The sequence below is a fragment of the Raphanus sativus genome, chromosome 3 (assembly GCF_000801105.2).
Source record: "Raphanus sativus cultivar WK10039 chromosome 3, ASM80110v3, whole genome shotgun sequence".
Lineage (NCBI taxonomy): Eukaryota > Viridiplantae > Streptophyta > Magnoliopsida > Brassicales > Brassicaceae > Raphanus > Raphanus sativus.
This window is the reverse complement of record NC_079513.1, coordinates 16,233,046-16,251,239: the sequence shown is the minus strand read 5'-3', so window position 1 is coordinate 16,251,239 and position 18,194 is coordinate 16,233,046. Positions and strand designations below refer to the sequence as shown.

The window sequence follows — 18,194 nt, the reverse complement described above, 5'->3', positions numbered from 1 at the left end:
AACAACCATAGAAGGAAGTTTGAGAGAGAAAGTGAGAGATGATGAACACAGTTTAGTCAAATTTTATTTACTTTTAAAATTTGATAATTTTGATCGGTAGTAAATATGTAAAATTCATAAACATCAAGTACCACAGTCTACACCTGGACCTCCAAAGGAGAAGGATACTCCATTCGATTTCACATAACCCCAATAAGATAATCTATAACACTGGTACGAATCTGAATAACGTCTTGTTTTACTGTCTTCAATATCAACTAATTGATAGTTAGAGTTCTTAACTTTGACATGCAGATAATGTGAACTCTTCTGAAAATCGATAACCAGAAAATGTCCATTTCGCATGGGAGGACTTATTCCATCCGGAGACATAAATGTATTTCCTCCAAAACGTAATAAAGATGCTCCATTGTTTAGATGAGTGAATAATTCTTTAGGCCAGTAACCAACTACATCGTTGAATATTTTTAATCCCCAGTTTCCGCTTAAGCCATCCTAACAAATATTAAAACAAAGAAAAGTAATTAAGAAAATATCTAAAATTCAGATAAGTAAAACTAAGAGAAGCTATATTAAAAACTAAACATATATAATATGAGGACACATCCAAACATATTTCAGAAACCTGAACTAAATGTTGGCTTAGTGGCAGTGTCTAGTAGGCACTCCATCACTTAGGTTCAATTCATTTTTCGCTGAAATAGATTATTTATAATGTTTGGGTTCCCGGTAAACAGGTTAAAACTATTTTTTTACTAAAAAATATTTCAGAAGTCTATTTAGAAAAAGAAAATTGTAACCTTTATTAACATATTTATTTGTTCCAAGAGATATCTTTTTGATTTTTTTTCAATTTTTTTTCTTTTTGATTTCACATATTAAAAACTCAGTAAATCTAATATATATATATATATATATATTGTCTATAGTTAACTATTTAAAATAACCTAAAATCAATATAAAAATTTACAATGTATTATTGGAATAATAAAAATCTACTTAGACATTAAATTTTTAGTTTTCGAACAGTAATTTATATTTTAGAATACAATGAAGTAAAACATAAATGAAATTCAAATATGTTTTTACCTGGAATACTTGCGGTGTGAAAGAAATTGTTTCGTTACCACCGTAAATAGAGGTTCTAGAAAACACTTTTCCAATCCAAGGAATCTGAGTGACAATAACAAAGCCAGGACATTGTATGTTGTAACACCCCGAGTTTTTATAACCATCTGCCTGATAAACTAAAAAGAATTAGAGGGAACGATACTATGGAAGGAGAAACACTATGGTTTGCTTTGTTTTAAATATTCACGAATTGTTTACAGGTTTGCAATGTATAAAGAAACATAATTACGAAAATAGTTGATTTACTTACGGTCCAAATCTCGTGCGAGTGTCACCATACAATCTTGGATGTGCCTAAATACAATTATTAAATACACGACGAAAATACAATTATTTTCTTAATAACAATAAAATATTAACAGTCAATTACACATTTATTTTTTATTTTGTTTTTAACCTCTAAACCACTAAAAAGTTTATATGTGACATGAACGTTATAGCTTAATTTTGAGTCAACAATTTTAGTCATATTATTTTATTAATTTATTGCTAGTCATAAAAACCAGTTTGACTGTTTGAGTTAATTTAGGTCAGGTCTACAAAACTATAAAAAAAAAAAATTGACGACGTCTAGAAACCTATCTCCTATATCAATAAATTGAAACAAGTTTCTTCGCAACAAGCCACATCAGCAAGGGTTTTGCTGGGATTTTTTTCTGGCACCGGAGAGACCCTCTCTCTTCTTCTTTTATGGTTACCCTGTTCTATTCATGTTCTTTGGTCCTTGCGAAGTGACTTGTCTATGCGGTGATCCTTGCGAAGTGACGAGTCTTGTCGAATCTCTCTGTCTTTCATTGGCGTTTCCTGGCCTGATAATGCTCAAGTATCTCGTGTTGGCCCTTCTCGAGGAGTTGGTTTGTCTGGAAATTTCTTGTTTCAATAGATTATGTTCTGTTTGGATCGTATAGGCTTCGGCGTCATTTGATTCTCGAAGAGATTTGCCTGGTTGGTTAGGTTCTGTTGGTCTTTTCAGTAAGTTGTTGGGTGGTATCTTACTTCTTTTTGCAACGGGATGGTTTCCCTTCATTGGTTGCCCATCATCAATGTCTAGCTTTGATGGTGGTAGTTCGGTTCGGTTTCTTGTTAAAATCTGGTATCAGTTCTTAACTCTGCTTGTTATAGGTGGCCAGTTTGTTCTCTCGGTTCTTGACAGAGGGGATAGGCCTTATTCCCTGTTTCATAGTGGCTTCTACTAGTCGTGTCATGTGTTGATTGACCGACCTCGTCGTATTCCGAAGTCTACGAAGATCAATTGATCTTATCTTACCGGATTATGAAGCCTCAAGTTCTTCGTGATGAAGTGGTGACCTCTCATCATTTTTCAAGGGGGAAGAAGTATCATGTGCCTTGCTGTGGACGTCAATATGCAGGGGTTGATTCTAGGCAGCCATGGCTGAACAAGAAATACTTGATGGATAAAATCGTTTCAGCCTTGTTTGATAACTTCAGTTCGTTCCTCCTCAGCTTTGGTTTCAGTGCAGTTTTCCGGACCCATCACTGTTTGTATATCACAGTGGCTCTTATTTGATCTACTCTATTTTTTTTTCTTTTCTTTTGAAACACTATGAGCAAAAATGAGCAATTGTTGAATAAACTGTTACAGGAACTCAGGTATGTGTTTAGAATGAAAAATATCGGGATCCAAATCCAACGTCATAGCAAAGGGTTGTTTCTGAGTCAAGCTAAGTATGCTCCAGGAATGAGAGACTGTTCTCATATGGCTACCTTTGAAGTTAAATAACCTGACAGGACAAGATGTAGCTTTCGAGGATCCAAGCTACGTCAGAAGTTTGGCTAGTAAACTGCAGTATTTTAACTCTCACAAGGCCGGATCTTCAGTTTGCAGTAAACTACTACATATGAGGCATGTTCCCAGCATCTCTGACTTCAGCCTCTTGAAAAGAATACTCAGGTATGTTAAAGAGAATTATGAAAGGAGCATAAGTATGCTCTCATACAAATTTGACTCTCATATGCTATAGTGATAGTGATTGGGCAGGATGCAATGAATCAAGAAGGTCTACGGGTGGATTTTGAATATTTCTCGGTTCAAGTCTGATATCATGATCTGCAAAGAGGCATGAGACTGTCTCCAGATCCTTTACTGAAGCAGAGTATAGGACTACGTCTCAAGTTGCGTCTGAAGTTGTCTGGTTGCAGAACTTGTTGAAGATAATGAGATTGTAGCAGACTGTTACTCCCTTGATGTTATGCGATAATCTGTCAACCGTATGTCTTACTGCCAATCCTATGTTCCACAAAAAGAACAAAAAAAAAACATTTTGATATTAATTATCATTTTGTAAGAGAAATGGTTGCTCTGAAGGCAATGGAAGTCAATCATATCTCTGCAACTCTCCAGCTCGCATATGTCTTCACAAAGTCCTTCACAGTCAAGAATCATTCTTCACATTACGCAAAAAACTCGGTGTCTCTTTTCCCTCGACTCGAAGTTTGAGGGAGGGAATTAGACTAAAGTGTCTCAAACACTTCAACTAAAGCAGAAAGTTCAGCTACTGGGAAGACTTCGAGTCTTTCAGAGGGTTCTGTTTCATCACTAGCCGTTAAAGCTCTTAATGTCACCTGCAGTAAAAAGAGCAACATACATCCTTGTCGTCAAGATTGTACAAAGCTTACAGCTAAAGGCATCTTTACCTCCAACGCCTGGATTCATGTGCAATCATTTGCTAACGTCAGCTTTACGATATTTTTATATTCTGTATAAGGACACATCCTATTGTAATTGTTTTCTTCACATCTGTGCTGGTATTTTTTTCATTTTATAACTTTAGTATTATCATAATTTTTTTGAATACATGATTTATATTTAAGTGTTATGTATTCTAGAACCATTAAATTTTATTTTTTAGGTTTCTTATTACTTTATTAATATATAGTTATTTGTAATGTATTTTACCTTTTCATTAATTGTTATTACATTTTTGAGTCTTGTGCAATTAATATATAATCTGAAATAATCAAATAAAAAATCTTTTTCAACATATGATTTTGAAAAAATATATAGCTATAGAAATAAAATTTCAACATATGTTAATAAATTTATTTTGGTATAAGAATATTACGTAATTAACAAATTTAAACCCGTTTAATGGTAAATGATATTTTATATAAATGAAGAGTTTAAATAATTAAATAGGTTAAATTACCAATTTAATATAATTTTATCATATTTTATTTTTATAATAATTCTGTTTTAATATAATGCAGACTATAATATACACTTATAAAAATAGCATAGAACTTTTTTGTTTTGTAATAAATTTAATTAATGTTAATTAATATTATATTATTAATTACAAAATTAATTAATGAATTATTTAATTAAAAATATTTAAAAAGATTAGTACGATTTTGTTAGATTGTTCTCAACAGAATAATTGATTTATTATTAATATCTTTATTGATTATTATTTTATATTATGTAATTAATGCTATGGACCTATTATAACTTTTTGTGGTAGATAAAAATAATATTTCTCTTTTAATAGAAAAGATTGGTTAGTGAAATAGATTATATGACCTGCAGATTCTTAAATTATAAATTTGAGCTTCATTGATTGCCTTTTCGACTAGTGAGAGCAATAGATTATGTAGAGTGGTTGTTTCTTTTATTTGAATAAATGATGATATACTTTTTGGTAAAGAAAACATGAATGAGAACCTGAAAGATGAGCATAGTTTAGTCAAATTTTATTTAATTTTTAAATTTGATAATTCTTGTCGGTGGTACATATGTTAAATTCATAATCATCAAGTACCACAGTTTCCACCTTGACCTCCAAAGGAGAAGGATACTCCATTCGACCTAGCATAACCCCAATAGGACAATCTATAACACTGGTATGAATCTGAATAACTTCTTGTTTTCCTGTCTTCAATATCAAGTAATTGATAGTTCGAGTTCCTAACTTTGACATGCAGAAAAAATGAACTTTTCTGAAAGTCGATAACTGGAAAATGCCCATTTCCCATTGGAGGACTTATTCCATCAGGAGCCATAAATGTATTTCCTCCAAAACGTATTAAAGATGCTCCATTATTTAAATGTGTAAATAACTCTTTGGGCCAATAACCAATTACTTCATCGACTACTTTTAATCCCCAATTTCCACTTAAGCCATCCTAGTAAATATTAAAACAAAAAATAATAATTAAGAAGATATCAATAATTTATAAGCATGATGTGAATTTAGATTTAGAAAACTAATAGAAACAATAATTTAAAAAATATATATACTATGACGACACATCCGAACACATTTCATAAGCCTGAATGTTTAACTTAAAATTATGACTTTTATTAAGATATTTCTTTGTTTCCGAGAGATATCCTTTTGGTATCTTCACACATTAAAAATTTCATTAAAACCAATTATAAATATATCATCGTCAATAAGTTAACTAGTTAAAATAATTTCAAACCAATATACAATCTTTTCTGAAATTTTGCAATTTATTTTTCCGAGTAGTAAATTGTATATAGAACATTACAATTTTAATTTTAAAATAAATTTTTATATTTAGAATATGATGAAATAAATCATGAATGAAATTTTTAACTTTATTTTTTCAAAAACACAATTGTAAAAACCCTTTGTAGTATATAAGTTTTTACCTGGAATACTTGTGGTGTGAACGTAACTGATACATTACCATAAATAGACGTTCTAGGAAATGCTATTCCAATCCAAGGAATTCGAGTTACAATAACAAAGCCAGGACATTGTATGTTATAGCATCCAGTGTTTTTATAACCATCCGCCTGATACACTAAAAAGAATTAGAAGGCAAGATACTATGAAAAGAGAAAGACTAATGGTTCGGGTTTGTTTTAATTAACCACAAACTATTTACATGTTTCCAGTGTAAAAAGAAACATAATTACGAAAATAGTTGATTTACTTACGGTCCAATACATTGTAAATCTCGTGCGAGTGTCACCATACAATCTTGGATGTACCTAAATAAATTTATAAAATACATGTAGAAACGTATTATATCCAAAAATACGTGTTAATATGGATAATTGGTTGGCTAACTGTAAAAAAATTCTTTAAATTTAATTATAATATATTTTTATATACTTATATTTAATACTCCCTCTGTTTTTAAATAATACATGTTTTGAGATTTTCACACTTTTTTAATAAAACATATTAAAATTTACTTATTAATGCATAGTTTTTTGTTTATTTATATTTCCTATATTTCTAAACCAATAAAATTTCAAAAAAATGCAATTAATGTTTTTGAGATTCACAATTATTCATAATTAGTTGACAAAAATTACATTGAAAATATGAAAAATACATCTTTTTGAAACAAAAAAAATTCCTAAAACATACATCTTTAAAAAAACAGAGGGGGTATATCTGTAAGAACTAAATGAGAAGAAAATTTTTACAGTTTTTTCTACAACTTAAAAATCGATATTCTACCGTTTTAAATGAAAATTTCATTAATACGAGAATCTAATGATAAAAACACATTTTTAATTTTTTAATAATAATAACAAATATTTCAGTGGTAAAGAAAAACAAAAGTGTGATAGTAATTAACTTACTGCCCAGCCGACTTGAATGCTATTGAGTTCATTACGGGGTCCATTCTCTAACCAAATTTGACTTTTACTGTACTGATTATTCTGCACAGTTAAGCTATGAAGACTTATCCATGCTTCTGCACCTCGATAGATGCTCCCATCCAATACAGTCTCAATTGTTGCAAACTGTCCTCACAAAAATATAAAAGTTGACTCATTGTATTATACTTCAACAAGGCTACTTTTTTTTTTTTTGAACAAAACTTCAACAAGGCTACTAAGAAGGCAATAACATGACTATCTACAAAAGCCAAAGTCATATTTATCAATTCCAGAAAAACTGTATAACTGAGTTAGAGGAATAATATAGTGTAATCTTTTGTAGTGCAATAAATGGATATATTTCTAAAAACTAATGAAAAGAATAAATTTTACATGTTGGCCCGGATACTCGACTGTGTCAAGATGAACTCTCTTAGTTCCATTTCTTTGTTTTAAGATTGGCACTGTTCCTTTTGGACAACTTTGATAATTCGTTTTATATTCACTTTTTGTATCAAGATTTGCATCCAGACTGAAAATTTCCTGTAGTTTTAACACAATGACAAGATTAAGAATTTATAATAGAAGATTATGTTCTTACAAGATTATTTCATGTTTAATTGAACCAAAACCACCCCATACCTGAATCTTATGGTGTTTCAGCAATGGATGTTGGAAAGCTGGTTGTTTGTATATTTCAACACAATCAAAATCCTGTAAAAATGATTAGAAAATGAATTCGACATGAAAATTGAAAATACTAAATCTTAAGAAATTGAAAACGCAGTAGGAGTCGTAGAATCTCACATCAATGTTTCTTTCGACCGCTTGCGTTAAAAGAATATAAGAAGATAGAACGAGGAGTAGATGTAAAGCCATTGTTATTTTAGTTCATGTACTCCGTTGATATTGATTGTTGTATATAAACCAATTTAACTCAACAACTAATTAATTTATTGCTAATTATATTATATTATGAACGTTACGTTAATTTGAATCATATTATCAACCAATTTGAGTCAACAGTAGTTGAAACCTTTATTTAGTAAACTAAAACACATTAAAGTTATGTATTCTTCTGGATAAAAAGGTTTAAAAATAGCTTTTATTGAATTTTGGTCTTTGTTAATTTATTGCTTTCTAACCATTTATTACCAATTTCTATAGTTATTGATAGATACAAAATAATCATTTCGTTTCATTTTACTTGTCGTCATTTTAGGTCAGGTTAAAAAATATTTAATTTATACATTTTCGAAATAAAAATATCATTTCCTATTCATCTAACCATATTTCAACCGATAGAAATCTATTTATATAAAGTACAGTTGAATCTCTCCTTAGAGAGACACCTAGGATGCCACATAAGAAATTCATCTCATGGTGTAGCAACACGTGTCCAGGAAGAAAACGTAGTGTTTCATTAAAACATTAATACAATTCGTTTGGGTTTTATTGTATCTGGGCTTCATGTTTTAGGTATAAACCCACATATGTTTCTCCCGTCTGCTTTCATACGACGCCATCGCCGTGTCGATCCAAGTACAGGCCACCGCCTCTTACCAGAAGAGGTGTAACGGTCTACACTTTCATTCAATCTCCATCGTTTACGTTCTTATTCACTCCATAAACTTGCATTCAATAGCACCTTCACTCTTCCCAGATGGTTACAAAACTTATCCTATAAAAAGGAGGTAAGCTTTGCCAAAATTCACCAATCATCACCTCTCACCCTCAATCATCATAATACTTTGCTTCAGTATTGTGATCTCTTCATAGAAATTCTGATATAGCTATAGAGTTTCGAGATGTTGATTCGTTTTGTGAATCTTCCATCCCGTTTTATCTTCTTTTCTATTCAACAAAAGCTTATCGGGAGAACTATTCAAGACAAATCGCGATGAATCTGATGATGGGCCGTGTCTCGGTTTGTCCGGATTCAACGCTTATACGAATTTCCTACCTCCAACAAGAACGACGCTCTCATTCAGTGAATATCCCGTCAGAGGCCGTGATTCTCAACTTATAAATAGGTAAGATTTCCACCTTTGAAGATATCTCATTTTGTGATATTCCCTAAAACTTATTTGCATTTATATGGCCAATCCATATGTTCTTCTTCGTGATTTAAAGGGGGCCACTGTTCTTCCATCGTCGAAGTGAGGCTTCTAAGATTTTGGGAAGCTGGAAAGCTCAAACGCGGTGGGGGAGTTGATAGGCTGGATATACTTCTCCTTGATGCCAAGGTTTTCTGATCTTAAATCTCTATTTTTATTTGAAGTTTTATTTTTCCCGGTCTTAAATCTCAAGTTTTTTTAAGTTCCACCCTGACATTCATAAACTTTGAACTGTTGTATACGCAGGTTTTGCGATTTATATCTCATGTTCATTGTTTTTAAAAGTTTTTTGGCCTCCACATTTATAAATTTCAAACTCTTGCTTAAATCAAGAAAAAAAAATGATATACACAGGTTTTGCGATCTTTGACGATTTCAGTTTCAGTACATCCTCCTTTCCTTTAAGTCCGTGCATCTGCAGCTATATATAGGTGAGTTTCCATCCGTCAAATCATCATTTTCTTACTCACAATCATATCAAACAAATAAACTTTTGAAGAGTAGAATGGTTAACTCCTTTCTTCTCCTTGCTAACTTCAAAACCGGTTGCTGTAGAACCACAATTGAAGTTCGTTTGCTTATAGATGTTTGTCTGTTGGCAGGCTAAATTTCAGAAACATGGGGCAGAGCAGAGGGAAGAGCAACTGGAAAGTCTCAATCATCATAGGGTAGGAGTCCTTAGCGAAGGAAAAATATTTTTACCATTGCTGCATTAAGCAAATTATTTTTAACTTGGGAATTTTGCTATATCTCTCTCAGTTTGAATTTGAAAGGTTCAGCCTTATGTAAGAGTGGATAGTCAATAGGGAGAAGTTAGAAGTAAGTTAAATACTTACCCTTAGATTTTTCTTTTATTGAAACAAAAAACAAATGGGCACTTGACGTTTTACTGCTATATATTTGCAGCGAGAGTTGGCTATTTCCTCTCATGAGATACTTGCTGCCGGAAGGGTTCACGGTGCACGTTTATAATTGGTCAGTGATCCATTTCTCCTCTCCGAGTTTTGTCGGACCCAGCGACAACGTCAATAAAAGGTTATCGAGATGGTAATATATCCGGCAGTGAAGCAATTCAGAGATCAGATGATATCACCATCAAGTTGATGGCATCAACAGCACATCCTCTGTTAAGCGTCAGCCAAAGGTCCCATTGTTGTGAGGAAAGCTTAGTTGTTCTCTTCTCGAATCATCTCTTGAAGAACACACAACTTCCTCTGTGTGTTTTCCTCTTCCAAAGGTTTTATTAGTCATAAAAAGGAGGGCAACGATAGAAAGCGGATGTGGAAAAAATAAAAGAAAGGCCTTTTTTATACAAAGGTGAAATCAATTCCCTTAATTCACAACCTCAAGGATCAGAGATTCAGACAGTTGCAGTGTAAAAACGCCTTCCTACCGTAAAACATTGCAGTATCACATTCACTGTTTATCATTTTTTACTGTTCCTCTTCAAGTGTTTTTCTAGACGGAAGATATCAAGTATATACCACAGTCTCCACCTGGCCCTCCAAAGGAGAAGGATACGGCATTCTACTTGACATAACTCCAATATGATGATCTGGAACACTGGTACGAATATAAATAGTGTCTTGTTTTCATGTCTTCAATATCAACTAATTGATACTTCGAGTTGGTTTGACACACAGATGATGTGGACTCTTCCGAATAATTGTATTTCCACCAGACGTATTAAAGATGCTCCGCTTTTTACATGTGTGAATAATTCTTTGGGTCAGTAGGTTACTTGGTTGAATATTTTTAATCCCTAGTTTCCTCTCAAGCCATCAAAATAAATATTGAAATAAAAAGTAATTATGAAAATATCTATGATTTAGATAAACTAAGAGAAACTATAACAATGAGTCAGATTGTGAGAGTTCGAGCTTCACACCGAAGGTATTATTTACCATAATTCCTTCTCAGACTATGTCCCAGTATCGTTTGAAATCAACATTATTCTAAATACGACGTTTATTCTAAATATCTTGATACCTACGGTACTATCTTGCTGAGTAGCTCTGCTCTTAAGCTATACCATGTCAAGATTATTCATCTAAACAGGTATGCTTCCTCAGTCAATATAATTAGTCGTGAATATATATATATATATATGACCGCTTTTCTTCAGACAAGAAAATAGATTAGCACAGAATTAACAAGGTGTAGTTTAATTTAAAAGCCCTTATCGCTCATAACCACGATTTGATAGTGTTGTTCAATGATAATCTGAGTTTCTACCTTCCTACAGGGTATGCACGGACCCAGGTTTAAGCTGGGCGAGTATTGCACAGTTGGAAGAAGAATATTAAAAGTAACTGATGTGGGATGCATCATTTTTCCCATCATGCATTTATAACAAAGATCTTAAGCATATACCTTCTTCCTAATGCGATGTGTAACTTTCAGTTCGCGACACATTTTCCGTGAGTCTTGGTTTACTAGATGTAACCCATGTCGCAGGTAACTCACTGCTGGTCAAAACTCGTGAAAGCCCAACCTCAAATATGGAACTGAAGGTTAAAAGATTGGGTGTATTAAACCAAGTACACTACGAGAGGTTTGCATAAGAGAGAGGCTATTTGGAAAAGACAATTGGCGGGTCTTCTAAGTTGAGTACTAATAAAATCATTGATGCATGTTGAGGTGGGAGTTCTGAAGACCTATAAAAGAAAATTCTAAGACTATTTCTTTTGAAAATGAATAGCAAATAAACCTCTTGAGTTTATATAAGACATTTTGAAAGTTTTTTTTACAATAGTATAAAGATAAATCCCCAAATCTCACGTGATACAATACAAAGGCGTTTTGAATATTTTGTTAACTATTTGGATTTCAAGTTAAAGTACTAAAATATTAGTTGGATTTCTGTCAAATAAAAATGACAAAAAAATTGAGAGAGTGATATAAAACCATCCAATCATGTGTTCCAGAATTTGTTGTGGGCTCTTGATAATTATCATTACCTTTAAAATTTTAAGCTTTTAAAAAGGATTGGGAGCAATAGATTATGTAGAGTGGTTGTTTCTTTTATTTTGAAGAATAAATTATGATGTAGTTAAGGTCTTAAAAAAAGACCCCACAAGGAAGTTTGAGTGAGAAACTGAAAAATGAACATGGTTTAGTCAAGTTTTATTTATTTATTAAATTTGATAATTTTGGTCGGTAATACATATGTAAAGTTCATAAACATCAAGTACCACAGTCTCCACCAGGACCTCCAAAGGAAAAGGATACTCCATTCGACTTGAAATAACCCCAATACGTTAATCTATAACACTGGTACGAATCTGAATAACGTCTTATTTTCCTGTCTTCAATATCAACTAATTGATAGTTCGAGTTCTTAACTTTGACATGTAGAAAATATGAACTTTTCTGATAGTCGATAACCGGAAAATGCCCATTTCCCATTGGAGGACTAATTCCATCCGGAGATATAAATGTGTTTCCTCCAAAACGTATTAAAGATGCCCCTTTGTTTAAATGTGTGAATAATTCTTTGGGCCAATAACCAATTACTTCGTTGAGTATTTTTAATCCCCAATTTCCGCTAAATCCATCCTAATAAATATTGAAACAAAAGTAATTAAGAAAATATCTAGAATTAAGATAAGAAAAACAAAGAGAAACTAGATTAAAAACTAAACATATATAATATGCAACCACATCCGAACATATTTCAGAAGCCTTAATGTATTTTTTTTTTAAATGTGACTTTTATTAAGATATTTCTTTGTTTCCAAGAGTTATCATTTTGGTATTCACACTTATTAAAAAGCTCAATAAAATCTAATTATAAACATATCATTGTCTATAATTAACTATTTAAAAGAATTTTAAATCAGTATGCACTTTTTATTTGAACTTTACAAATTATTATTGTGAAAAGTAAAATTGTATTTAAACATAATTGTTTAATATTTAAAGAGTAAGTTTTTATTTTAAAGCATAATTGTGTTTAAAGAATTGTGGCTTTTTTATCCCAAGAGATATCATTTTTCTGTCTTCACACTTATTAAAAAGCCAATAAAATACAATTATTATTAATGATTATATTATTGTCGATAGTTAAATATTTCAAATAATTTTAAATCACTATACAATTATTATTTTTAAAAATTTACAACTTATTATTGTGAATAGTAAAATGTGTATAAAACATTAAAATTTTAATTTAACAGAGAAATTTTATTTTTAGTATATGATGAAGTAAAACAAAATTTAAATTTTAACATTTTTCAAAAAAAAAACACTACTCCCTCTGTTTTTTATGTAAGTAGTTTTAGATGAATGCACAAATATTAAGAAAGTCATTATTTTTTTCAAAAGTAGCATTGGATGTATAAATTAGGTGTAGTTAAACCAATCATAAATAAGTAAATATTATTTGATTGGTTACACTTAACCCAATAAAGATAGAAATTATTTAAAATTATGAAAACTATTTATATTTTGAAACAAATAAATTTTGCTTAAACTCTTACAATAAAAAACAGAGAGAGTATTGTATAAGTGTTTACTGTATAGAGATATTACCTGGAATACTTGCGGTGTGAAAGAAACTGATTCATTACTACCATAAATAGAGGTTTTAGAAAACGCTTTTCCAATCCAAGGAATTTGAGTTACAATAACAAAGCCCGGACATTGTATGTTATAGCATCCAGACTTTTTATAACCATCCGCCTGATAAACTAAAAAGAATTAGAAGGCAAGATACTATGGAAAGAGAAAAACTAATGGCTAGGCTTTGTTTTGATTAAACACGAACTGTTTAATGGTTTGCAATGTTTAAAGAGACATAATAATGAATATAGTTGATGTACTTACGGTCCAATACATTGTAAATCTCGTGCGAGTGTCACCATACAATCTTGGATGTACCTAAATAAAATTATAAAATACATGATAAAACATACTATATCCAAAAATATGTGTTAATGTGGATGATTGGTTGGATAACCATAAATATATATGTAAAAATTAAATGAGAATAAAACTGATAGCAAGTATTTTTACAGCTTAAAATTAATATTCTACAGTTTTAAATGAAAATTTCATTAAATATTCCTACGTGAATCTGATGATAATAACACATTTATATTATTTTAATGATAGTAAAACATATTACGTAACAAAAATCTGATACTAGTAACTTACTGCCCAACCAACTTGAATGCTATTTAGTTCATTACGGGGTCCATTCTCTAACCAAATTTGACTTTTACTGTACTGGTTTTCCTGCAGATTTAAGCTATGAAGACTTATGTTAGCTTGTGCTCCTCGATAGATGCTCCCATCCAAAAGGGTCTCGATTGTTGCAAACTGTATTCACAAAAATCGTCAGTTAGTTTAAAAAAAAAAAAGAAAAATATATATACAGTATAACTTTTTTAAATTAATAATTTATAAATTAATATAATTTCATAATTCCAAATTAAGTTTTTTATTCAATTAGTATTTTAATAAATTAATAATCTCTATAAATTTAATAAAAATATATAGTTTTGATGTAGTCCCAACATTATTAATTTATAGAGGTTTCATTATATATACAGAAACGGACCTACATTACAACGAATGCCCCCGACTAAAATTTTGAATTCTTTTAAGTAATCATCTATAAACTAGTACAATTCTCATGAAAGTACCCCCGACTAACTCAAAATTTATGTTAATACCCCCTACTAAAGTCTCTACTAGATCTGCCCCTGTATATATATATAAATTGACTAAATTGTATTATAATCAACAAGGCTAGTATGCAGGCAACAACGTGACTACCATACAAAAGAGAACGTCAAATTTTATCAGTTCCAGAAAACTGTATAGTTGAGTATTTGAGTTAGTGATCAGAATTATAGTATAATCTTATTGTGCATAATGAAAAGAATAAGTTTTACGTGTTGACCCGGATACTCGACTGTGTCAAGATGAACGCTCTTAGTTCCATTTATTTGTTTTAAGATTGGCACTGTTCCTTTTGGACAACTTTGATAATTCGTTTTATATTCATTTTTTCTATCAAGAATTTCATCCCGGTTGAAAATTTCCTGTAGTTTTATGCACAATAAAAGGATTAGAATTTATTTTAGAAGATTATGCTCTTAAAAGATTATTTCATATTTAACTGAACCAAGAGCACCACCATACCTGAATCTTATGGTGTTTCAGCAATGGATGTTGGAAAGCTGGTTGCATGTATATGTCAACACAATCAAAATCCTGTAAAATAGATTAGAAAATGAATTCAATTGAAAAAATGAAAATTTCAAATCTTAAGAAATTGAAAACACAGTAGGAGTTGTAGAATCTCACATCAAGGTTTCCTTCAACCACTTCCGTTAAAAACATATAGGAAGATAGAACGAGGAGTAGATGTAAAGCCATTGTTATTTTGGTTTGATTTCTCCATTGATATTGGTGGTCGTATATAAACCAATTTGAGTCAACAACTAATTAATTTATTGCTTGTCATATTATATTACGAACGTTACGTTTTGAGTCAACAATTTGAGTCATACTATCTCCGTATTAATTTAATTTGAGTCATATTAGTCACCCATACCAAATTGAGTAAACAACTAATTAATTTGAGTTATTATTTTCTTTTTTAAAAACCTAGTTAGAGTGTGACTGTAATGTATAACTACCGCAACAAATAATTGAGTAAATATGTTTATTCTCATTTTCTTTTCTTTTTTTTAAAGGGTTTTCATTAATAAAGTGAAGCCACTAAGTAGCTTTTAAAGTTTGAAGATATTACAAAGAGCTGAAAACGAGCTAGAAACATTAAGGCGGTTTCTAAATGCGCAAAAGAGAAGCCCAAGGTTCTGACCAAGAGAGAACATTGCAGTACACTTGTTAGTGACAGTACGCAGGATTTTGAAGCCCAAGACTGATGCAGGAACAGTGAGACCGGAGTAGAACCGAGTGTTGCGTTCCTGTCAAATTACATAAATCGCAGCTTGCCATGCTTGCAGAAGAGCAATTCTACGCGATCAGGAGAAAAAACAGATGCTAACCAACATAATACATCGTTCCAAGAAGATGACGGGGACCGGTGATTAAGTTTAGCACAGAGCCAGAACCAAACTTCATTAGAGTATTGACACAAAAACAAGTGATTCCTTGATTCATTAGCGATACCACAAAGGAGACATGCAGTATCAACATCGAGACCCCAAGATGCGAGGCAATCCACTGTTGGGTTCCTATCTAGGACAAATAGCCAAGAAGTTGTAGCATGACGAGGGATAACTCCATTGTGCCAAAGCAAAGGGGCCCAAGATTTAGCTGGAAGTTAAGGCCTAATTGCATCCCATATTACCTTCGAGGTGAAGGTTTTATGAATTTTACCGTTAACAATCCACAAAGGCTGATCATGCCTATCAGCTAGGGATAAAGTAGTTATGAATGAGAGGAGCTCCAGATGATTATTAGACCTAGCAGCAGAGAGAGACTAGCGCAAACAGAGGAACTCCCAGCTGAGAAGGACCATCAGATCCCAAGAACATGTATAGAGAACCAAAGGGAGTCCACGGGTCCCAGCAGAAGTAAGTGTCCTCACCCCTGCCAATAGTAATTCTTAAAAAGTTCAGAGCCTTTAAGCGCAGCTTTAGTAGTCTTCTGAACATCCAAGAGTAAGTGTAGTTCTTTTCGTTGAGAGACCAAAAGGGAGCTTTACTCAAATACCTTTGCCTTATCCAAGCAACCCAGATCGATCCAGCTCTGAAGTAGAGCATCCATATGAGTTTCAACGCACATGTTTCGCTCCAAACCTCAATGTTTCGTTATCCATGACAGAGTAGAGTAGTTATTCATGGCGAAAAAAATCATCACACAATGAATCAATCAATCTCCAATTTTAAAATTAGATAACTTTTTTCTTTATTAAGAGATTACTTACATCATTTTAAGCTTCTTTTTGGCAATGGCCTGAAAGTGAGAGTTGTGGCTCCTCTTGGTGCCTCTGATGAGATCCTGCAACGGCCGAAACTCTGGATGAGAACAGGACAACGGGACATAACCCCGTAAAGAGTATCTCTGCTTTGCGCCTTGCGGTAGGAGAAAGCGTTGGGACTTCTTTGAATGAGCGTATATGGTGATTTGTAGCCTTTTTTTTTTTTTTTTGATTTGTAGCCTTTTTCTCAGTAGTAAATGAGTCATCCATAACCAGGTCGTGGAGAAAGGCGTAGAGACAGACTTGTCGGATTCCTCTGAATAGGCGTCGTATGAATAATAAAGCAGCCAGTGCCTCGGAAGTTGACTTCGCAGTATTCATTTCGAATTTAAGGTGACTTCGGAGTTCGGAGTAGGAGAAAGAGAGTTATGGAGACATGTAACAGTTTGGAAATTCCACAGAGAGAGAGAGAGAGAGAGAGAGAGAGAGAGAGAGAGAGAGAGAGAGAGAGAGATGGTTGTAAATGGAAGCTATTAACTAGGGAGAAGCAGAACCGAACGAATTGAGAGGGGAACTGGAGAAGACAATCGTCCGTGACGTGGCCAAAATACTCTTTTTCTTTTATTTTTTTTAGAGAAATGGGCTTTCATATTTAAATTGCAGTGCTGAAAATAAAGTTACAGGGCTATAAGTTTTGACATCATAGAGTTCAATATATATATATAATATATATATATATATATATATATATTACCAAAATTTTCAAATTAAACCTTTAGAATTTGAACATTTGATACACAGACTTTCTTTCTTCAAATTATTTGTTTTAAACTTTTTTTTTTTACTAAAACTATATTATTCTAATGGATGATTTTGTAGAATAATGCAAGTAAAATTATATCTCTAACAATAAGTGTATATAATATCACTGTTTTTTATTAGTTTTAAACTTAACGTCTACATTACTTCGTTTTAAGAAATATTATCATTCTGCTAATGTTTTGTGATTTTACACGTATGAATTAATGTTTAATGTGATGTAAAAAAGTTGATGGACGAACATAATCATTTATTCATAAATACATACAATATTTTGTGTACAGAAAACTAAACTAAATTACTACGACACACCGGACAACTGTTTGCATTCCATCTACGTAAACAATATAAATGGAATGCATGCCCACAAATCGTATCTGCCAATACTACGTTAGGTGCAAACTCTTCTAAGCAAATCATACATTCGCTTTCCCCATGCACAAATAGAAAATTTTCCCTTATTACTGGAACTAACTCAATATCCCCGGTACTCACATTTGGTACCGGAGATTGACTAGCATAAAACATTCTGATTAATCTAACTAAGCAGTACAATACCGCACCTAGCCCTATACTTGCCAACACTAACCATAGCAGCATGACGAATTGGTTTTCCACTAAT

The 18,194-nt window shown here is 32.0% G+C and overlaps 3 protein-coding genes and 2 long non-coding RNA genes across 15 annotated transcripts; 1 reads left to right on the top strand and 4 right to left on the bottom strand.

The window, feature by feature from the left end:
- Positions 1–123: 123 nt before the first annotated feature.
- Positions 124–1,257, bottom strand: LOC108838479 (uncharacterized; the record flags this gene model as incomplete). Its single annotated transcript, XM_057006368.1, has 2 exons — positions 124–495; positions 1,090–1,257. Coding segments are annotated over 2 exons (540 nt in total), but the record flags the coding sequence as incomplete, so codon positions are not given.
- A 3,645-nt stretch (positions 1,258–4,902) lies between these two features.
- LOC108838771 (uncharacterized) lies at positions 4,903–7,615 on the bottom strand. Its single transcript, XM_057006367.1, has 7 exons — positions 7,544–7,615; positions 7,379–7,462; positions 7,130–7,279; positions 6,716–6,880; positions 6,059–6,112; positions 5,768–5,914; positions 4,903–5,274 (listed from the first exon to the last, which is right to left on the bottom strand). Exons 1-7 carry the CDS (start codon positions 7,613–7,615, stop codon positions 4,903–4,905), a joined length of 1,044 nt encoding a protein of 347 aa, XP_056862347.1.
- A 574-nt stretch (positions 7,616–8,189) lies between these two features.
- Positions 8,190–11,639, top strand: LOC130509613 (uncharacterized). 11 transcript variants are annotated; one of them, XR_008943639.1, is made up of 9 exons: positions 8,191–8,769; positions 8,870–8,982; positions 9,208–9,284; positions 9,456–9,521; positions 9,613–9,672; positions 9,760–10,581; positions 10,686–10,746; positions 10,867–10,911; positions 11,099–11,636. It is a non-coding gene; the product is annotated as an uncharacterized LOC130509613 (long non-coding RNA). The 11 variants fall into 11 exon arrangements; XR_008943636.1 differs by having other exon boundaries at positions 9,760–10,746; positions 11,099–11,161; positions 11,311–11,636; XR_008943631.1 differs by having other exon boundaries at positions 8,190–8,769; positions 9,760–10,911; positions 11,099–11,161; positions 11,311–11,637.
- Positions 11,640–12,039: 400 nt separating this feature from the next.
- On the bottom strand, positions 12,040–15,240 carry LOC108845318 (uncharacterized). Its single transcript, XM_057006366.1, has 7 exons — positions 15,169–15,240; positions 15,004–15,087; positions 14,754–14,903; positions 14,011–14,175; positions 13,681–13,734; positions 13,387–13,536; positions 12,040–12,411 (listed from the first exon to the last, which is right to left on the bottom strand). Exons 1-7 carry the CDS (start codon positions 15,238–15,240, stop codon positions 12,040–12,042), a joined length of 1,047 nt encoding a protein of 348 aa, XP_056862346.1.
- Positions 15,241–15,515: 275 nt separating this feature from the next.
- On the bottom strand, positions 15,516–17,365 carry LOC108844775 (uncharacterized). Its single transcript, XR_001948508.2, has 2 exons — positions 16,546–17,365; positions 15,516–16,422 (listed from the first exon to the last, which is right to left on the bottom strand). It is a non-coding gene; the product is annotated as an uncharacterized LOC108844775 (long non-coding RNA).
- Positions 17,366–18,194: the final 829 nt, after the last annotated feature.